Source organism: Agelaius tricolor, unplaced genomic scaffold (genome assembly GCF_023055355.1).
Source record: "Agelaius tricolor isolate 1412-34295 unplaced genomic scaffold, bAgeTri1.0.p SCAF_25, whole genome shotgun sequence".
Taxonomy (NCBI): domain Eukaryota; kingdom Metazoa; phylum Chordata; class Aves; order Passeriformes; family Icteridae; genus Agelaius; species Agelaius tricolor.
In genome coordinates this window covers 6986175-7005512 of record NW_027269285.1, presented here as the reverse complement: position 1 = coordinate 7005512, position 19338 = coordinate 6986175, and the positions used below count along the sequence as shown (strand labels likewise).

The window sequence follows — 19338 nt, the reverse complement described above, 5'->3', positions numbered from 1 at the left end:
TGGATATTAGGAAGAAGTTTTTCACAGAAAGAGTGGTAAAGTTCTGGAATGGTCTGCTTGGGGAGGTGCTGGAGTCCCCATCCCTGGGTGTGTTTAACAAAGCCTGGATGTGGCACTGGGTGCCAGGGTTTAATTGAGGTGCTGGGGCTGGGTTGGACTCGATGATCTTGAAAGTCTCTTCCAGCCTGGTCATTCTGGGAATTCTGGGAATGCAGGGCTGTGATTTTCCCAACCCCTCTTGTTCTCACCCTTTCTCCTGGCTGCTTTTCCTTCTGTGCTCAACTGGCTATTCCCATGTCATGAGGAGATTTTACCCCAGCCTGGACAAACCCCATGACTCAGGCTTGGAGAGACCAAATGGCTGATTGCACCAAGTGTGCAAGTGAAAGGTAAAAGAAAACTTCACTTTGAATTATCACATTTTCAGCCTTTAGCTCCTGTTGTTTCTCCTGGTCCTGTTCCCTAAACTTTGTATGGAAGCTCTGTTGAGCCCATTAAAGGATCTGATGTCATCATGTGATCTGAAGCTTCATTAACTTCATCTTTTCCCCCCTTGTTTTGATGCTGCAGATGTCAGTAGAGAAATTTGGCTACTCCAGTGCCTAATCCCTATTTACACACCACAGATCCCTGACAAATGTGAGATAAGTGGTTCTGAAAGACCTCCCTGCTCACCTGGGGTCACCTCAGGTGTGCCCACAGTGCACACTCCCTGCTGAGGAGTCCAGGGGGGTTTCTGGTGAGCAGGAGCAGTGTCTCAGGGAAAGCTGCAAGCTGAGCCCTGTCCCTGCTGCTGGGCTGGTGGCAGTGGCACAGAGCCACCCCTCCCTGGGTGTCCCAGCCCTCCTGGCCGGCTGTAGCCCAAGGGTCATCGAGCAGCCCGCTGGCCCCATGTGGTGCTGGCATCTGTGCCTCCTATTCATGGAAATGGGAGCTATCCAGAGAGCAGGGATTCCTGTGGAGATGGGAGGGGAATGCAAAAAGGGGAAAAAAAAAGCAACAAATGCTGTAAATTGTGTGTTCTGGGGAAACTGACAGAGAGGAGGTGGTTTAGGGAAGGAGAAGGGGATGTGCAGGTGCATTTCTACTTTGATTTTTGGTGTGCAAGGTTGGGGAGTCACTGTGGTGCTTGAAGGGATCAGCTCTATTGAGGGCTCTTGCTCTAAGATAGATGAGGAGCCAGGACTCTGGCTCTGGTTCAGCAGGGAATGCTTACACAAGCACTGGGTGTGTTTTGGAGCACAGGCTGGTGTCTCCATGTCCCACAGTGACCCCAGTTCTGATCCCCAGTCAGTAGGAAAGTGACTCTCAAACCTGTTAACTACACTGATGTACAAAAGCATCACAAAACATTCCACACCAAAATATTCACAGAAAAGTGAACCAATATTTGGCAAAATGAGCAATACTTGCAATGGGAAAAGTTTTTGTGTCCCCTCAAGCATGTCCCTAGAACCTAAAACTTTTTTTGTTTTTTAGAGAAGGTCCCTGAAGGGTCTTTAGGTCTGAATTCCCTGTGCTAACACTGTAGTTCCTTCTGTCTCATACACCTTGCAGTGAGGGGTCTGTCTCTCTCTCTCTTGACAGTGTGAGACACTCATCCCTCCCTCCCCTGCATTTTCCCTTGCCCATTTTTAGGCAGTAACCTCAGCAGGACAACAACAGGACTTGTTCAGCACCCAGCTTGTTCAAGCCCTGCTGACAGAGAACTCCACCACACCAAAAAGCAGAACTTTCCTACTCTGCTGTTGTTCAGAATGGTGGGAGGCTGGGGAATGATACCATAACAAGCAGGGTGGAATTAGGACCAGTACAATGGGAGCTGACTATCAGGAGATTTGGAACATGTCTTTTTTTCCTCCAAGTCCTATTGTTTCTGATAAGTCACAGAACTAAATTATGCACTGTAAAACTCTGGCCTCTGACAACCAAGCAAGAGACATTACTGGATCTGTGGTTCAGGTTGGCAGGAGCTGGGAATCTTTCTGCAGCTCTTGGAAGGAGAGGGTGGGGTGAGAAGTGAAGACTGCAAGTCAGCCTGGCTATGGCTGGCAGAAGAAACCACCCCACCCCCAGATTCTTGGTCTGTTCTTCCTGCAGTCTGGTGTGTGTTGGTTCCCTGGCTGTCTCACTGGGGCTCACTAACGTGTGTCCTCTCTCTCTGCAGGCACTGGTGTCACTACACAGTGACAAGGACAGTCTCCTGCCAGGTGCAGAACGGGTCAGAAACGGTGATCCAGAGAGTTTATCAGAGCTGCCGCTGGCCAGGACCTTGTGCCAACTTAGTCAGGTAAAAATCTTCATGTCTCATGCTGCCCAAGCCTGCTGCCCTTCCCCTTGGGTTGGTGGCTGGTGAGGGCTGCAGAGAGGGCTGAGGGTCAGCTGGGATGTCCTGCTTTGGGGGGCTGTGACTGAGGAGCACCACTGGTGGTAACTGCAGGGAAATCACAGGTGAAGGTAAGTGTAGCATTGCTTCCAGGTTTAGGAGCTCCCTGAACACAGACAGGTCTAATTTAGAAAGGAGACATTGTTTATTCTGTGCAAGGTGGAGGCTCCCACAAATCAAGCACATTGAGGGGTAAATATTACATCTTTTATACAGGAATGTTTCCATGAACCCCCATAATACACATTCTCCTATTTATTTGGGTGATATAATCTTACACAAGATGCTTGAAACATAAAGTTCTCTTTTTCATTAAGTGACTTCTATTGTAGGAGTTATGTGACAACATCAGTTTCATTTACAAAAGGGGAGCAAATTCAGCCTGGGGGCAGATAGTTCAATTCAAAGACATCAGTATTAGGACAAGTTCTGTGAAAGAGTTTAGCTCAGGCTGGAGTGCCAGTTTGTGCTTCTCCACACAGGAGGCTGCTGCTGGTCAGGCATGAAAGCAGATAAATGTTCAGTGTGAGTGGACAGGGTGAGCAGGGATGCTGGGTCAGCCCCAGCACTGACTAGTGGGTTAACCCCACTGGTTCTGTGGGACTTGTTGGTACCAAGTCCCCACACTCAGGGCTGTAGTGGAAATATTGATTACATACCCTGGAAAGCTGTGATCAAATCCCTTACAGGCAATGGGGAACAAAGGTAATGTGCCCTGTAACTTTCAGGGTGGAATTTCTTTAGACTTCCTGGATTTCAGTACCATTTAAAGACACCTCAGAATGTCCTCTCCTCAGACAAGAAACAAAGCTTAAAAACAGCTACATGTCAAAAACTTGCTCTGAGCCTGCTTTGCCTTTTGATCATTTATAGTCTTGGAACCTACATGTAAGAAGGGAAAAAAAGTGTGAATGAACTGTCCCCAGCTATCACCTTTCAGTCAAATGTCTGCATTGTTGTGCTTTGCCTTCTCTGAAAGGCATTCTCAGAGCAGAATAGTGTTACCCACCCAGCTGGGAATTGGGGCAAAAAAGCCATTGTGCTCTAAATTTGCACCTAGCTTCTAAAACAATTTCCCAAACAGACAAGCCATAACTTAGCTCACAGAACTCAGTCATTTTATTGTTGTTGTTACCAATTCACCCACAGGGCACTGGTTGAGGTCCTCCTGTAGTTGATAACCTGGCCAGAAGGTGACTGCAGGCTGAGCCCCGCCTCCCTGTTGTTGTGACACTTCATCTAGAACTCACATATTGCATGGGGCAGTTCCCATTGTTGGTTCTCCAGTTTCCACTTGGCCAGTGGTCAGTCTCAGTTTTTTCACTTGTAATATATCTGCTTTGGTGTCTCTTTTGTCTTTATGCAAGGCTGTGGTTGAAACACTTCATATTTTACACTGTCATGGCCAAACTTCTGTTGAAGTTTTTTAATTTCCCAGGCTTTTTAGGCACATAATTGTCATTAGAAACTTGTGAGCTTTCACCTTGTCTCCTAAACTTGCCAAAAATCTTAGTTATTTTTCATTTTTAACACAACTGGAATTTCATAAGAACCAAACATTTGATCATGTTATTAATAAAAATTCTTTTTGTGGGCCCCTGCAGTTGATTGATGCCATTGATTCTTACATTAACCCAGAGACTTTAGGAGTAGTGTGTGCTGTTGTGACATTGTTCATGGAACATTTTCAGTTTCAAATGTAGTTTGGTTTGTTTGCCTGATGAGTCCAATTGTTTGGAGACAATGCAGAACAGCAGAAGACATCTCAATTTTTCTTTCTGTGTGAAAATATCATGGAAAGAAGCCGGGGTTATTAAATATTCAAGATCTCAGCTGGTGAAAGCTCAGCTAACAGGAGCTGCATTTTTGGAAGATGATCACTATGGAGAAACCTTCCTGAAGAGATGGGAGTACATCAGTGCTCTGTTCCCTTTGGGCTGGGAGGAAATGCAGGACAAGAGTATGGAACCCTTCCAGGGAAATGCCTGTATGCCTCTAGGCACATATTGCATGACATTCTTGCATAAAGTAGAGAAAGACCCTGCACCTCTTTCCCAAGGATCTCTCAGAAAGCTGCTGACAAAATGCTGGAACTCATCCAGTTATCATTAGAGGTAAAACAGGTCCTTGATAATTTCCCCTACTGCCACTGTCAGAAAGGGAGAGCCCCAAGAAAGAGTAACAGCAAAGGTGGGATCTGAGATCTGAGAGTTGAATGGGCTGTTTGATAAGTTATCCCCAGTCAAGACATCTTTTATAAGTGGTTGCTTGTTTTCAGCAATGCACCTGACTTTGATAAGAGAATGGGAACAGCTGCTGAAAATGGTGACTCTTGTGACGTGTGGCTGCTGTGGGCAATGTTTGGCACCCTGAGCCAGGCTGTGTGACATTGGTGTTGTTTTCTGAGCACACAGCAGCCTAGCACTGCTCTGTTCCCAGCCCATAGGGATGCTTGAAGTGGTTTTCTTTTTTTTCTCGGAGCCGAGCTGCAGTTCTAAAACTACATTTAAAAAAAAAATCTTTTTCCTCCTCTCTTGCCAAAATGAGTATTGTCTTTTTAAGAAACACCAATCTCTCTCCTAATTCAGGTAAACCCCATCTCCTGTTCTGAGATGATAACTCCTCGTGCATAAAGGGCAGAAATAAGGAAAACAGTTCCCAAAGGCACAAGGTAGTGTAGTGCCTTTCCTGTTAAGAAACTGGCTTTGAAAGGGCTTGTAAGGGTTTATCAGCCACCAACCTGACCAGCTTCCTTTGACAGGTCTCTGAAAATCCCTGCAGAAGATGAAGAGCACAAAACTCAGCCTGGCTGCCCTACTTGTTTCTGTTTCCTCCTTACCTTGTCTGTACCAGTCTCTCTTTTTGGGATTTCTGGAAGTCTGGCTTCAGCAAGGTCAGGCTCATTCCAGGTCTGGTAGTGGCTAAAAATGTTCTTGCTCTCTATATCCCTGCAGTTGTTCAGGTAATATAAATATATCTGCTTTTCTTTTGCTAAAAAAGTAAATTTGAAGTGTCTTTTGGCCTTCTCCTGCTCTTCTCCAGGGAGGTTTGTGGTGTCTGAGCTTGAATTGAAGGGCACAGAGTGTTCTGTGTGGCTGTAAGCAATGCAACATGTCAGCAAGCCATTGGCACCATTTTGCCTTTACAGTGTTTCTCCCAGCTGTGATTTGAAACAAACTGTTTTCATCTCCTTGTTTACAGGAGTCAGCCATATCTGGGAGAGCTTTCATTCTGCCAGCACCCCTTATCAGGCTGCTCACTAGCAAAAGGGATGGCAGCCAAGGAAAAAGGCATCTCTCAGCCTCGTGGTGACAGCTGAGAGGGGCTCTCTGCTACAGAGACTCCACTTTTGAGCAGACATCGCTGGGGCCAGACAGGATTTAATCCCTTTCCTGTCTCCCATTCATTCCTGTTGGGTTTCTTTCCCTTACTGCACAAGCTGCAGCTCAGGGTCAAGCCTTTGGCAGAGGAGGATCTGTGAGATCCCAGCCTTGCAGCCCTGGCTGTGGGATGTCCTTGCTGTCCATTCACTTGCTCCTGGCAAGCTGCTTTAGCAGGAGTGTTGTCATCTTGGCTGGGCTGGGCTGGGATGAGCTGCTCTGTTCTTGCCCTCTGCCCCAGGCTCTTTATTTAGCTTGGGTGCTGAGTTGCTCTGGAGCAGTCTTGGCTGGAGGATTTCCCTCAGCAGATCTGTTCTTGAGCTCTCTCCATTTGTGCAGTGAAGGCTTCAGCTCCTGTGTGCCACAGGCTGTGCCCTTGCTGTGTCACACTCTGGGTGCATGGGCAGCTCTGCAGCAGCCTGGCTGAATGCTTCAAACTCATGTGCCATTTGTTTGTCTAAAGGAAAGGACAAAGTCCCTACCTTGGGGTGTCAATGGGAACCTAATCTCTGGTTCTCTGCTGCCTGGATGGTTGTCCCCAGCCTGGTAAACCAAATTGTAACCCTTCTCCTCAGCAATTCTTCTGCTGCAGCAGCTGCAGGGTGATGCCCAGTCCTGCCCTGCTTGGGACACTGCACTCCTCAAGGCTCACTCAGAAGGGTGGTCTTGAAGACCAGGCAAGGATTTGAGACCTACATTCAGTTGTTGGAGCTTCTGTGACCTCCTGTGCCTTCAGACCAGCAATGCTACCTCACCTGTAAGATGAAAGCAGTGCTGCTTTTGTCCTTACTGTGTTTTATGACACAATAGGGCAGCTTCTTGCTATACTCTAGCTGGCCAAAATCAGCCCACTTTTGATTAGAATATTTGTGTATTATTGTTGTGGTCAGTAAAGTAGTGTCTGACCACAGGGAGGTAAATTGATAGGATGAGTGGTCTTGGCAGATCATGTGCTGTTACAGCCTTCAGAAAACAAACACTTTCTGCTTCAAACTGTTGTTGCCTTGAAAATCCCCATCTTCTCTGGAAAATCCCCATCTCCTCTCTGGAAATGTTGTTCATTTGTGGTGGGAGATTCCAGCTCCTCTCCTACTTGTCCCATCCTTGAAAATCAATGTTCCCAGCAAGTTCCCAAAACTCAACTGTGTGAGCTTTTATTATGCTTTGCTGTACTCTGTGGTCACAGAGCTGTCTCACTTTAGCTTTTGAGCCTCCTGTCTCTGCAGCATTTTCTGCCTTCAGAGACTTTGAAGATTTTCCTGGAAACCCTCAGCTGGCTTGTACAGGGATGGGTTTACCTGGTCTCTTACTTTGATAAGAGTCATTGAAACTCCAAACATTAAATTATTCATCTGTTGGCTTTAAACTTCACTCAGAGATGGGAGAGATGGCAGGAAGAGTGTTCTTGCAGCACAGCAAATCTGGGCTGTGATGCCCTTTCCAGCTGCCTGTCACTGCCTGGTTTTTTATTTCAGTATTGTAGCTGGTTTGGCTTATCACAAATACTCTGTGCATTTCATGTAAGCAGGCTACACATCTTGCATGGATCATCTTGTTTGGTGTTTTTGAATGCTGGGTTGTTTTTGTTTTTCTTTTTTTTTTTTTTTCTTTTCATTTAAATTGAACACATTACTGCTCCCAGAGGGATTTTACAAGCTAGTTTGTAGAATAACAAAGAAGGAATTCTGCAGGCTCATCCAATTTGGTCTTCTGTGCTTTTGAAAACTCTGTTGCTACAGGGTCAGTAGGAGAAGTTGGGGATCTGTCACCCAGGAGATTGGCCTGTAGATGATGTTTCCCCTCAGTTTCAGAACTAGTAATGCCACAGGGAAATCCTTCTCTCTTTCTTGCTTTCCAGTCAATTGAATAATAAATCCCAGAGCTTATTCCAGTGCATTAGGATTGCTATTTGAAGTCCTGTTACACATAAACTCTTTTATGTGTTTAATTCCCTTACAACTCTACGTCTTGGAGAGAAATGTGCTTGGAAAAAGGCATCTGCTCTCTGAACACACATGGGATATAAATGCAGGATGAACAGTGCTCCTACAGCAGGACAGACAGAGGCTCTGGGTGGGTGGGATTAGAGCTGTAGCACAAAGGGGCATTCTCAGCTCTGAACAATGGCTGTGTGGTGCTGCCTGGGCACAGGTGGAGGGTCACCTGTTCCAGGGGTTGTGCTCAGGCTGCTGATTGAGGCCTTTTGATCTTGCTCAGACATTCTCTGATCACTCCTCCTCCCTGCTGCAGTGCTGCTCTGCAATAGCACTGACATCTGATTGTTAATAAAGGCAGGAGCTGATGATTACTCTGTGGTGGCATAGAAACTTCTGTCTCTGTGTCCTTGGCCCCTTTTCTTGGGACTGAGAGACTGTGGACAGCAGGGCATGGCAGGTAGATCAGTTTGTTTCCTGGGTTTAGTCTTTTGCTGAGTTGTTTGAACCAGATGTGTTCAGAGCTAAACAAAGTCTTCTTCCTCCCCACTGGCAAAGGCAGAAGACACAATGAGCTCCAACACTCCTGCAGCTGCAGGTTGGTTGTTTTTTGTTTAATCTGGTGTCTGCAGGAGCATATTTGGAGCTCCCCTGGTTATGCTGTTCCCTGGGGAACTACTCAGTTTGTGGTAGGGAAGCTGGAAGAGCAGGGGCAGGAAAAAAGAGCCCAGCTCTGATTCACAGTGATGGTCTCTGCCATGCCTGTGAGTCCAAATGTGATGGCAAAGGTGCTTCTTGTCTCTGCATCAGCTGTGGCACTGGTTTGAGGTGAAGTTGTCCTGCCTGGTGTAATCAGTGTCTGGTAGCCTTTGAGAGGAGGCTTAGGATGGTCTGTGTGGGCATGGTCGTGTTGGGAACCAAATATATATTTGATAGCTTCTCTGAGCTCTTAAACTCCCTTCTTTCCAAGTACTTTGAGATATGGTTACTTAACTTGATGGATTTCAAATCTGATTTCAGAACATTCTGATTTTCCGTGGGGAATTGCAGGGTTTTGGCATGTCTGTAAATCAGGGCATTGGTACCAAGAGTTAGAGGAACCATCCAAGCTTTGTCCTGAATGCCTTTTGATGCACTTGTTGGAATGAAGATGAGGGTCCCTGGAAGACAAGGTGGCAGTTTTATGGATGGGGCTGAACCCACTGAGTGGATACTTCAGTGCCATGAGAGAAGCAGGGAAACCAGAGCTTGGATTCCTTGGTTTCTGGACTCTTTGCCAGTCAAAAAGGCAAGTTCATTCATCTTGTGATCCTGAACCCCATCAGGAAGTGATGGTGAAATTTCCAACCTGGGGCTTGAATAAAAATCAATAGGAGCCTCTGAGGGTCACTGAGGTCTCCTTGGGCACAAACTGCAATGGCTGAATGAGTCACAGTAACAAAACCTTCTCTTGTGATGTGGAAAGGAGCTTCACGCCTTCTCTGTGGTCTTTGTGCACAAACAGCTTTGTTTGTGAGTGTCAAAGGGCAGGGGAAATCCAGAAAGGGTGAAGGTATTTCCTGTGTGTGACAGCCTGTCCTGCCTGGGTCATGGCAGAGATCACCCTGTCTCTTTTGACCTGATTTTGGAGGCTTTGATCCAGGAATGTGGCACTCTTCCCCTTCTTGTGTCATGTCTGCCTGTTATGTTCAGTGACACTTCCTTGAAAAGGGGGACACATCCTTGTGTGCTGAGGAGTGAGACTCCTTGGCTGCCATCCCTTGGTGTGTCCTGACCTCTCCAGTACTTACAGCTTTGTACCCCCAAATCAGTTCATCAGTCAGCTCATGCTCCTTCCCCAAATCACCTCTTCCTTGGCAGTCATTTAAGCCACAAGCAAGAAATGCTATTTCCCAAATGATAATTGCATGTGGTCAAGCTTGTGTAGCTCATCCTACAGGGATCAGGCAGCTCCAAGGGCAGCCATGTGTTGCCTCTGGTCTAGGAACAGCTGCTTGAGCTTTCTGGGCTCTTCCCTGGGAGTTGCCCCACTCCCTGGGATATTGTTGTGCAGCCTCAGCAAAATCCCTGGAAATGACTCCTGACTCTTGCAGTGGAGTGGCAGACCCTGGGAGTTTGTTCTCCATGAAGTGCTTGTGGTTCTCCTGCTAAAGGGAGCTGTGTGCTGAGCACATCCTTTGGCTCCCTGAGGAGCAGAGCAGTGCAAGGTTGTGGCTCCTCCAAACTTCTTCCCCTCTGCTTTGGCAGATTTCTGTGCCAGTGTTTGTGGCTTGAGTGACATCCAAGGAAAAGGCTTCCCTATTTTGCTACCAATCCTTTTTTCTGCCTCTTGTGTTTTCCACACATTTTCATTCAGGGGCTTCTGATCTTTAACAGGTATCTTCCTTCCCTCTCCTTTTCCATATATATTTTTTTCATCTCCTTCAGTTGCAACACTACAAGTGTCAGGTGGTGGTGATGCTTTGCTAAAGGTGCTTTTTGTGCTCCCCTCCTGGAATAGGAGTCATAAATCTGCATGATGTGTCTGCACCAGCAGACCTTGGTGCCATGTCACAAAATTGAGGAAAAATGGAGCTGTGAAGGACAGAGCAGCTTCAGAACAAACTGGACTTGCAAGCTGGGCCCACTTCAGATGCCTGAGTGTGTAATGTTGAACAGAGCTGCACACATCAGGACACTTCCAGGGAATTCAGGGTGGGTGGTAGACTGTGACAGCTGAGCTCCACGCTTGTCATGCCCTGAGAAGTCCTCCCTCATTTGAGGATTAAACTAGAGCTACTTCCCCGACACAGAACTGCTGCCAAAATTCCAGTCTGGCTCAAGCCACTCTCCACACTTCATAATGAAGTTTGAAAGAGTTTTAACATCTTGGTGTTGGCAGAAACATGGTTTTAAAATCACGGTGTGGTTGGAGACACGCTGGCTCTGGACACTGGTAACAAGGCTGGAGACTTTCATCTGAAGGTCAAATCCAGCTGTGGTGTTAGTGACAAAGTCATGAACTTCTGACTGATGCTTTGGGGCTTACGTGTGGAAATGTGTCTGGAGTCCAACGCCAGGAATGGGAGCTGGGAGACCTGGGTTCCATTCCTGGGCTTTGCCAGAGCTATTCTGAGAGACCCTCAGCAAGAAACTTAGTCTTTGTGCCTTTGGTCTCTTTGTGAAAAAGCACTGAGGTCTACCTACATCAGCGTGCTCCAAGTCCTCAAACTCACATGACTGTGGACTCCTGAACACCACTGGATGCAGAAGAGCAAAGAAATGGGTGGGATGAGCTGGCTCTGTGCAGCCCATAGCAGCCAAGAGCCTGGATCACAGCTGTGGGTATTAGCAGGGGCTGGTGGGCTTTTTGGCAGTTCCAAGAGTGAGGACATGCTATTCTCAGGAGACTGTGCTGCTCTCCCTCTCTGAGTGAGGCTGTTCCCAGGACAGGCAGCCCTGTGCAGCCTACCCTCTCCAGTGGCTATAGCAGAACTTAGTTTCTGTGTTTGGCAGCTGGCACAAATCATCAGCAAACAGCTTCCTGAGAAATTAGCTTCCCAAAGACTCTGCTAACCACGACTGAGCTGCTCAATCTTTCCAAGACACACATGGGCAGCCTCTCCTGGCAAGCCTTTGTTACTGCTCTTTGGAGTAGCTACCAGTGCTGTCCTGGGTGTACACCTGCCTGCCCTTGGAGCAGTTTTGGATGAGATTCATGCAACCTCCAGCTCTGCTTTCCCCTGTGCCCAGCTGAGCCTGGGGCTGTCTCTCTCCTCTGGCTCTCAGCAGGAGGAGCCTCTTCCCCAGGGACAGGGTGCTCAGGGCTTGTGTCTGCCTGGCTTGGAGAGACGAGCATAAACTGCAGCCTGCAACACTGTAATCCCAAAGCTTCAGACTCTCCCTGTGTGTGCCAAATTCTTTTGGCTGTTAAATAAGGGTAGGAATTTTGAGGGGAACTTGTAGAGTTTGCTTTTAGCTTCATGAATAGCAGCAGTGACTTTGTTTGGCTGTATACTGGGAAAACTCTGAGTTGCCAGCTTTGACGAGCTGCTGTTTTAAAGGAAAAGTTGTCACTTATGCAACTGTCTGTTTTGTGTTGACTTCAGAATCACTGGTGCCTTGCACAGCCCTGCTGTGTCTGCAGGTCACCCTCCAGTTCCCAGAGGGGCTTGGCAGTGCTTGTGCTGTAATTGGGACTCTGGGGATGCTGTGCTGCTCACAGAGCTCCCAAACTGTCCTGCAGAACCTTGGCTGTGGTGCAGAGGAGTGTGACCCTATTTCAGATGGGGGGAGAATTGGGGCACAGGCCAGGTAGCTGAGAAAAAGAAGTTCCCTGATGTAGTTGTCATGTTGATGTGTTGGTACATCCCAGGTCTCAGTGGTGGGGAAAAGGAAGGCACCTGGGAGATGGGAAACTTTTACTGCTGAGTGAGAAAAGGCTATTGCCAGCCTCTGTTCAATGTCACAGAAGCCCACATGAAGGGAGAGTGTGGGGATCAAGTCAGCATCTCTGCATCTTGCAGGGCTTTGCATTGGTGAGATCTCCACAAAACTGCTGGTGGTACCTGCAGGAGGAGAGGTGTGGGGAAGAGCCAGTAGAGCATGAGGGCTTAAGAAGGAAAATAAAAGCTGTTAAATCACATCCACACTCTAATAAATGTGGAGGGATAGAATGTAAGAAAATAGATAGTGCAGAAGGCAATCTCACACCTGAGGAGTGCAGCTGTGCTAATCACCAAAGATTAGGAACAGGCCTGCCCTTAACAGGCCACAGCTGTGTCCAATGAGGGTGAGTGCTACAAAAGAGTGGGGTAGCTGGGTGAGGAGAGAGTTGGGATTTGTTGGTTGTGCTGAGAAGAGTTGAAGTTTATTGTCTGTACTGTGAAGAAGAAGGAGTCTGTGCTACAAGGAGCTGCCCATGAGGAATTACTGAGAAGGTATGGGACTTCTGCAATACGAGGACAACAAATAAATCCTTGCTGATATTTTGTGTGACTCCTTTTTCTGTGGCTGGGGTTGGCTGGGTGCTCTGGGATGTACCCAGGTGGGAAGGTGTGCTGTGAATCAATAGCAGCACTGCTGGGTTAGGGCACTGTGCTCTGCTGACTCCTTGTTTGTGTTAGTTACAGGACTCTCATCAGGCCCACGTACAAAATGTCCTACAGAACTGTGACCACGCTGGAGTGGAGGTGCTGTCCTGGCTTCACAGGGAGCAACTGTGAGGAGGGTGAGTTATCCAGCAAGGCCTCTGTCCTTGTGAGCAGCAAGGATGGACTGGCTGCCTTGAGCTGGGGCTTGTTCCTTTATGTGCCCTATACACCTCTTAAACACAGGAGCAAATCACCTGTTCCCTTCACACCCCAATTTTATCTGAATGTCACACACAGCTCTGAAAGGTGGTCTTGGAAAGCAAATAATTCTGAATGCCTGCAAAAAGGCCTGAACAGGGAGGGGGGAAGAAATAAAGAAAGAAAAGGGAATCAGGGATGACCTGTTTAGAGCTGTGCTCATGCTTGGCATCCCTGGTGTGTTCAGAAAATGTGTTTTCTCCTTTTTGTGTGTTATCTTCTCCCTGTTCCTGTTGTCACCATCAGTTGCTGTACCCAATAAAAAGCTGGTTCCTGGATGCTGCTTCTGTAAGGTCTGGACATAAATACTGTGCTCCCAGAGAGCTTGGAATCAATTCCTTTGGTTCCCCTTTCTACCTGCTCCTTGACTTACTGGTGTAACATTCACGTAGCACAGTGTGTGTGAAAACACAGTTCCCTCCACTCAGAGGAAAAGGGGTCTCTCCAGAGGAGGAGGAAAAAGTATTTTCCTTTTTTTATCACAATAGGGCAGGTTTTACATTTTCCTTCCTAACATTTTCTACTTTACTGTCACTTTTGGGGATTTGAAACGAGTCCTGCTTCTCCACCAAGTATCAGGTTTAGGCATTAAGACATCTGCTGAGCCTGACTTGAGAGTTCACAGCTTATGAATGGGAGAAACTGAGCCTGGACTTTTCTGTTCATTTGCATCAGGTCAACACAGCCTGTCTCTGGCTGCTGAAGGGTCAGTGGGGGTGTCCAGCATCTCTGAGTCTGCTGTTTGTGCTGCTTTTCTTTGTGCTGTGATATCTTAATACCAATCACACAATTCAGGCAAATCTCTGATGAGGAAGTTGTCTCGTTGCAGTCCCAAAGAGTGATGGCTGCAGACAGCAGCTGGCTCCAGGCTGCTGAGCAAACAATAGCTTCCCAGAAGCTCCAGAAAACCCTTACAAAGAGGCAAAACTACCCAAAGTTGCAGTCTGCAGGAGAGAGCTTTACATTTTAACATAATGCTAAAAGAAGTGTCACAGGCATGTTTTATGAAAAATCCTTTCCTTAGGATTTTTCCTCCTGAGAAGCTGAGAAGCCTCAGGAACAAAATGCAAACAATGATTTCTGCTGCTGTGGAATACAACAGGTGCATCTGGGATTGGTCTCATAAAGTTGTTTCTAATTAATGGCCAATCACAGTCAGCTGGCTCAGACTCTGAGACACAAGCCTTTGTTATTAGTTTTTCTTTTTCTAGTCTTAGCCAGCCTTCTGACGAAATCCTTTTTTCTATTCTTTTAGTATAGTTTTAATTAATTAATATATATATTACAGTTTTAATTAATATAATATATATCATAAAATAATAAATCAAGCCTTCTGAAACATAGAGTCAGATCCCTGTCTCTTCCCTCATCCTTGGACCCCTGTGAACACTGTCACAGAAGTGAGCTGAGAGAGAAGCTGCTTTGTGCACTTTGAGTTTTCAGCTGTCCCTGCAAGGCAAGGGGAGCTGGGGATGGTGGCAGAGCTGAGGATGTGCCTGGTGACCTGAGGAGCCCCTGTGTGCAGCCTGTTTGTGCCTGTACGTTTGGGCAGGTGTGAGTTATTGCAGCTTAGTGGTGCTGCTGGTGCAAAGGAGAGATTCCAGCTCCCCCCTGCAGTGCCAGATCTGTCTCAGCAGAGTTCAGTGGAAGTACAAAGCCAACATGAGCTGCTTGGAGAAAGCCGGCAGTGATCTCGCAGGAGCAGCTCTGTGCAACGAGGTGACAATTTTATACAGCTACTTTGAAAGGTGGAACTGTTCTTTTGGGCTTGGATATGGTCTGTGGAGGGTGAGAAAAAAGCCAGTAGTAAGCACTTACTTTCAAGTGTGAGATTCTTTTTACCTTTTTTTCCTCTCTCCTTAAAACATCTGGTGCTACTGACAGTCCCATATCCTTGAATGAAAGAGGAAAATAAAAAAGGCCCTTTCTAGTGCAGCAGGGTTGGGCCACTTTAGTTTTTAGTGTAAATACTGGTGCTAGTGGTCTGCATGGCCCTTCAAGCTGTCAATTTTAAAATGGAAATATTTACTTACTCTTTATGTTAATTCTTAATGTTAGTGTCACTTGGAAATCAAAGTAAAAAAAGGCTAAAAATAGGCTGGTTTAGGGTTTTTGGCAACCCAATATGAGGCCTTTTGTACTCTTTCCTTTCTGTGCTCTCCCCTGCTGCAAGATTGGTTCCTCTGAGAGGGTGGGATGCTTATCTGTGTGAGTTCTTCCTGGAAACTGCAGACAAAAGGAAACAGAAAACTAAACTGAAGCAAAACAAAAACAGTGCAGTGATGAAGCCACAGTGAATTAGGGCAGAACCTCAAAATGCTTTCATCTTTCTTTGGTAGTTAGATTCCTCCTCAATATTTCATTTCACTTGTATGTGCAGCTGGTGCTTTAGAAGTTGATGTGAGGTAGGTATGACTGGAGGCAGCCTGGACCTGCATTATTTTTAGCTTGGTTTCTTGCTGTGCTGCAAATCCTCCCATTCTCTGACAGCCACTGTTGCCCCTGGCAGCTGCAGTGGCTCTGAGCTTCCATGCAACATCTGGTGCCAGAGACTGAGGGGAAACTCTTCCTTTCCCAATGGGCCTTGGAACAGTCAGGGTGTGTTTCCCTCAGTGGGCTGGATTAAGCCAGCAGAGAATGGATTGATGGAGCACACAGAACAGTTCTGAGAGCTGTGTGTGCATGGGCATGGATGAAGGTAGTCTTTGATGATAGAAATCTGTCTCTAAGATCTATTGATTCCTTCTTTAACCCACTATAAGCAGAGTTAATATTTGCTCCTTTTTTGTGCTGTTCTGGAGCAGTTTCTTTGGGGGAACCACTGTAGCATAGTTTATTTTTACTAGCTGTCTTTATATCAAGCCTTCCTTGACCTTTTAAAATTTATTTCTTTTAGTATTTTATGAAGGAAGACAGGATAGGGTGAACCAAGGAAAGAAGTGAAAGAATTTGAAACCATTCAGAGGCTGCAGCTATCTCTGATACCATAACTTGTGATCTCCCAAATGGCAGGTCAGCTTTTCTTTTGCAAAAGCAGCGGCTCAGTGTGGGTGTCTAGCCCCAAAGTATGACAGATTCCTGATGAGACTGGTTTGCTAGAAAACACCCCTCTGCTAGAGCAAGGTGTTAAATGTAATTCAATCATTGAAGTGTCTCCATCCTCAGCTGGTAAGTGTAGCTTGAGACAGTCACTACTTCAGTGTCACCAGCTGACAGGCACCTACATTAACACTGAAAACTGCACAAGTTTTGACTTAAATGATCCTGGGAATCTAATTCCTGCATTGAAGCTGATAAAGAGCAGCATTGTCTGGAGGAAGCCCAGCTCTAGAGGTGGATGGAGGTTCTGCTCTCAGTGGGCCATTCATTTACTGAGGTAAATTTCCAAGCTGCTTCCTTTTTCAAGCTGACACTGCCTGGGCCTTTCTCCCCTTCCTTTCCTTGCTTTCTACTCAGCCCAAGGTAAATCAATATTTGAAAGATCTCCAGCTCCTTTACTGGTTTTGTAGAACTGCTCATTGAGTTGATAGTCAAAAACCACCAGTTGTACCAGGCCTTCCCAGAGGGTTTCTTGCAACTTCCTTGGATGGAGAAAAAGACTTGATGCAAGCCAGTCTGGTGAATATAACTGTCACTAGACACTAACTTTTATTTTCCAGTTTCAGGGGGTTTTTGTTTTCTTTAAAGTGGAGCCCAAGCCCAGGACAGGAAATGAATGCACTGAGCCACCCAGTCTGCTGACTGCTGATATAAAGAACATATGGATGAGGGCAGTGCAGGGGTGAAGTGCTTTAGCCCTTGCAATCATGCATCAAGCTGATTGATTTGAATCCAAGATGATGCTGACATTTCAACTCAGCCTTTTTTTCTATATGGCTGAAAGTTCAAAGGCAAATGCAACCTCTTGGGAGAGGAAAAGTGTCCCCAGCAAGTTCAGGGGCTCAGCACTGCCCTGGAGCTCTCCAGCCAGGCAAGGTCTTATTTTACTTTACAAATATAGCATAGCTTTCTCCCTTGTTTGTTTGTACTGCTTGAGTTTGGGACAGTAGCCAGTATCCTATTTACCCCAAAAGCACACTGATGGTAGACAGCTTAGCTGTTTGGGCAAGAGACAGCTCCCAGAGTAACCTCAGCACCTCTAAAGTGATGCTATTGTGATTCCAATCTTGCTTTTTTTTTCTTTCCTAAGTATGCAAGTAAGATAGGAAATTTGAGCAGCCTTGTTCCAGTAATGGCTTAACTAGAGAACTAGTTTTGTTTTTTTTTAATGTCACCCCCTCCTCATTTCTGTTCCTGGAATATCCTGATCTCCTTCTAATAACTATTGTTTGCATCTTTCTAGTCATCCTGATATTTTTTAAACCTCTTAAGACTCCCATGTGTTTACAGTTTTCAAAGCAGCATAAGAAAATGAGGACTTTTCTCTTGGTATGATAGAATGCAAAAACCATTTTCATTTTACTGCTGGTTTACTAAATTTCTTGGTCCCAGGAGGAGAGATGCAGAACAACACTGCCAGGAAAATCTTAAATGAGCAAATGCAATTATGAGATAAAATTTGATGAGACTGGGAGAAAGGACATGAAAACAAGAGACCTGAAAGTTTGAAAGCTCCTTGAAGTGCTCTGAAGGGAAGGGAATTCAAAGTGGTGTTAATGGGACCTCACTTCTCCAACCTTGTCCTTCTTCCCCATGAACCATTCAAAGACAGAACTGTCCATGATGTGGAAATTCAACACAGAGATGATGAAGTAACATTTCCTGTAGTATCACAGCAGTTCTCTCCAGGAGTTGAGCTTGTGTGTTCTCCTTTCCTTGAGTCCCTCAGTCCCTTCCTCAGCAGAGCTTTTTGCTGCTACTGAGCTTTTTAATCTTCCCTTAGAAACTGAGAAAGTGTAAGAGAAAGCAGTGGGAGTCAGAGCCACTGCAGTGCCTGTTCCTGTTCCTGCTGAATCCTGGTTCAGTGATGTTTGCCCACTGCAGCTGAGTCCAGCTCCTGTCATAAAACAAAAAATTCCATGTGAACATTGAAATTCCCCCCCAGGGTGGATTTTTCAGTGCCCTCTGACTGGCTGGGCAGTTCTGTGCTGCAGACATTGCAGGGTGAGCTTCCTTCCCTTCAAGTTTGGATCTAACAGGGATGTAGCTCTCTACTAGAGACTGGTTCAGTAATTCCTTTAGGGAAATGTGGGGCTTAGCTCTCATTTGAGACCTTTGAAACCAAGTACAACATTTGATTCCACATAGCAAATTTTTTTTTCTGAAAATATCTTTTCATGCCAAAGTTTTTGTTAGATACAGTACGTGAATTTTGTGAATACATGTTATAGACTATTAAGTGGAATGTGAATTAATTACAGTTTTTAAGTAGGAGGTAAAATGTGGTAACTATCTCTGTAAATCTACCTTCAAAAATATTTTATGAAAAAATATCAAAACATGTGAGTCCCCCATGATGGAATTGCTGCCACATGGAAGTGGCTTCCTGAGCACTGATGTTTGATGGAGTCCCAGGTGTGACAGGACCTACCCCAGTATTTTCTTCCATAGCATACACCTCCTGCTGCTCCAGTGTTCCACCTCCTGCCTGTGCTTCTGGTGGCCTCTTCAATCAATACAAGATCCACCAGAAGTTGCCCAAACCACCCTGCAATGTGTCACCCACTTGCTGTCTGCTCCCATCACCATGCTGACCACTCAGCAGCCTCTGGCTTCAGGCATAGCTTGTGTCACCCCTGATCAAACTGATCACATTTTCTGAGGAGTTCCTGGAGTGTGTGGTCACTGTTGGAAGTATCCACAGCCTGCTGAGAGCATTTCTGGCATCAGCACTCTGTGACTACTTGAACAATTTCTAAATGTTCATCTTCCTTTTCAATACATAGATTAAAAAAAAAATAATCCCTGTTAGATTTCCAAATATTTTGACACTGCATTCCAGCATCTGAGTAGTTTCATTTCTTTGGACATTTCTAATCTGAACAGGGAGAATTTTATTGGGCACCTAATGTCAAAATATCTGAAGTGCTAAATATCTGCAGATGTTATCTTAACATAAGTGGGAAAGCTGTATTCTGTACCATTACACTGTCCCAAATTTTTTAGCTCCCATCAAATCAAATACCACATCAAATAACTGTGGTATGTAGAGAATCTTTTGTGTTTTCATAAGCTATTGGCTTTCCCAAACACATGGGCTGCTTTCTCCTGTGTATGTCTTAATTCACAAGTGAGGGACCCACCTGTTTATAGTGAATGACTTTCCTTTATGAATTTGCTTTATTTCTAATCAGTGAGCATAATCTTCC

General features: G+C 45.9%; 1 protein-coding gene across 4 annotated transcripts in view; it reads left to right on the top strand.

The window, feature by feature from the left end:
- Positions 1-19338, top strand: part of COL26A1 (collagen type XXVI alpha 1 chain) — a 171996-nt gene that overhangs the window by 21229 nt on the left and 131429 nt on the right. For 3 of the 4 annotated variants that reach the window (XM_071447849.1, XM_071447848.1, XM_071447846.1), the window contains exons 2-3: positions 2168-2290; positions 12806-12909. In XM_071447849.1, the coding sequence (XP_071303950.1) occupies positions 2168-2290; positions 12806-12909 (227 nt within the window). The remainder of the gene's footprint in view (positions 1-2167; positions 2291-12805; positions 12910-19338) is intronic. The other variant, XM_071447847.1, reaches the window with a different exon arrangement.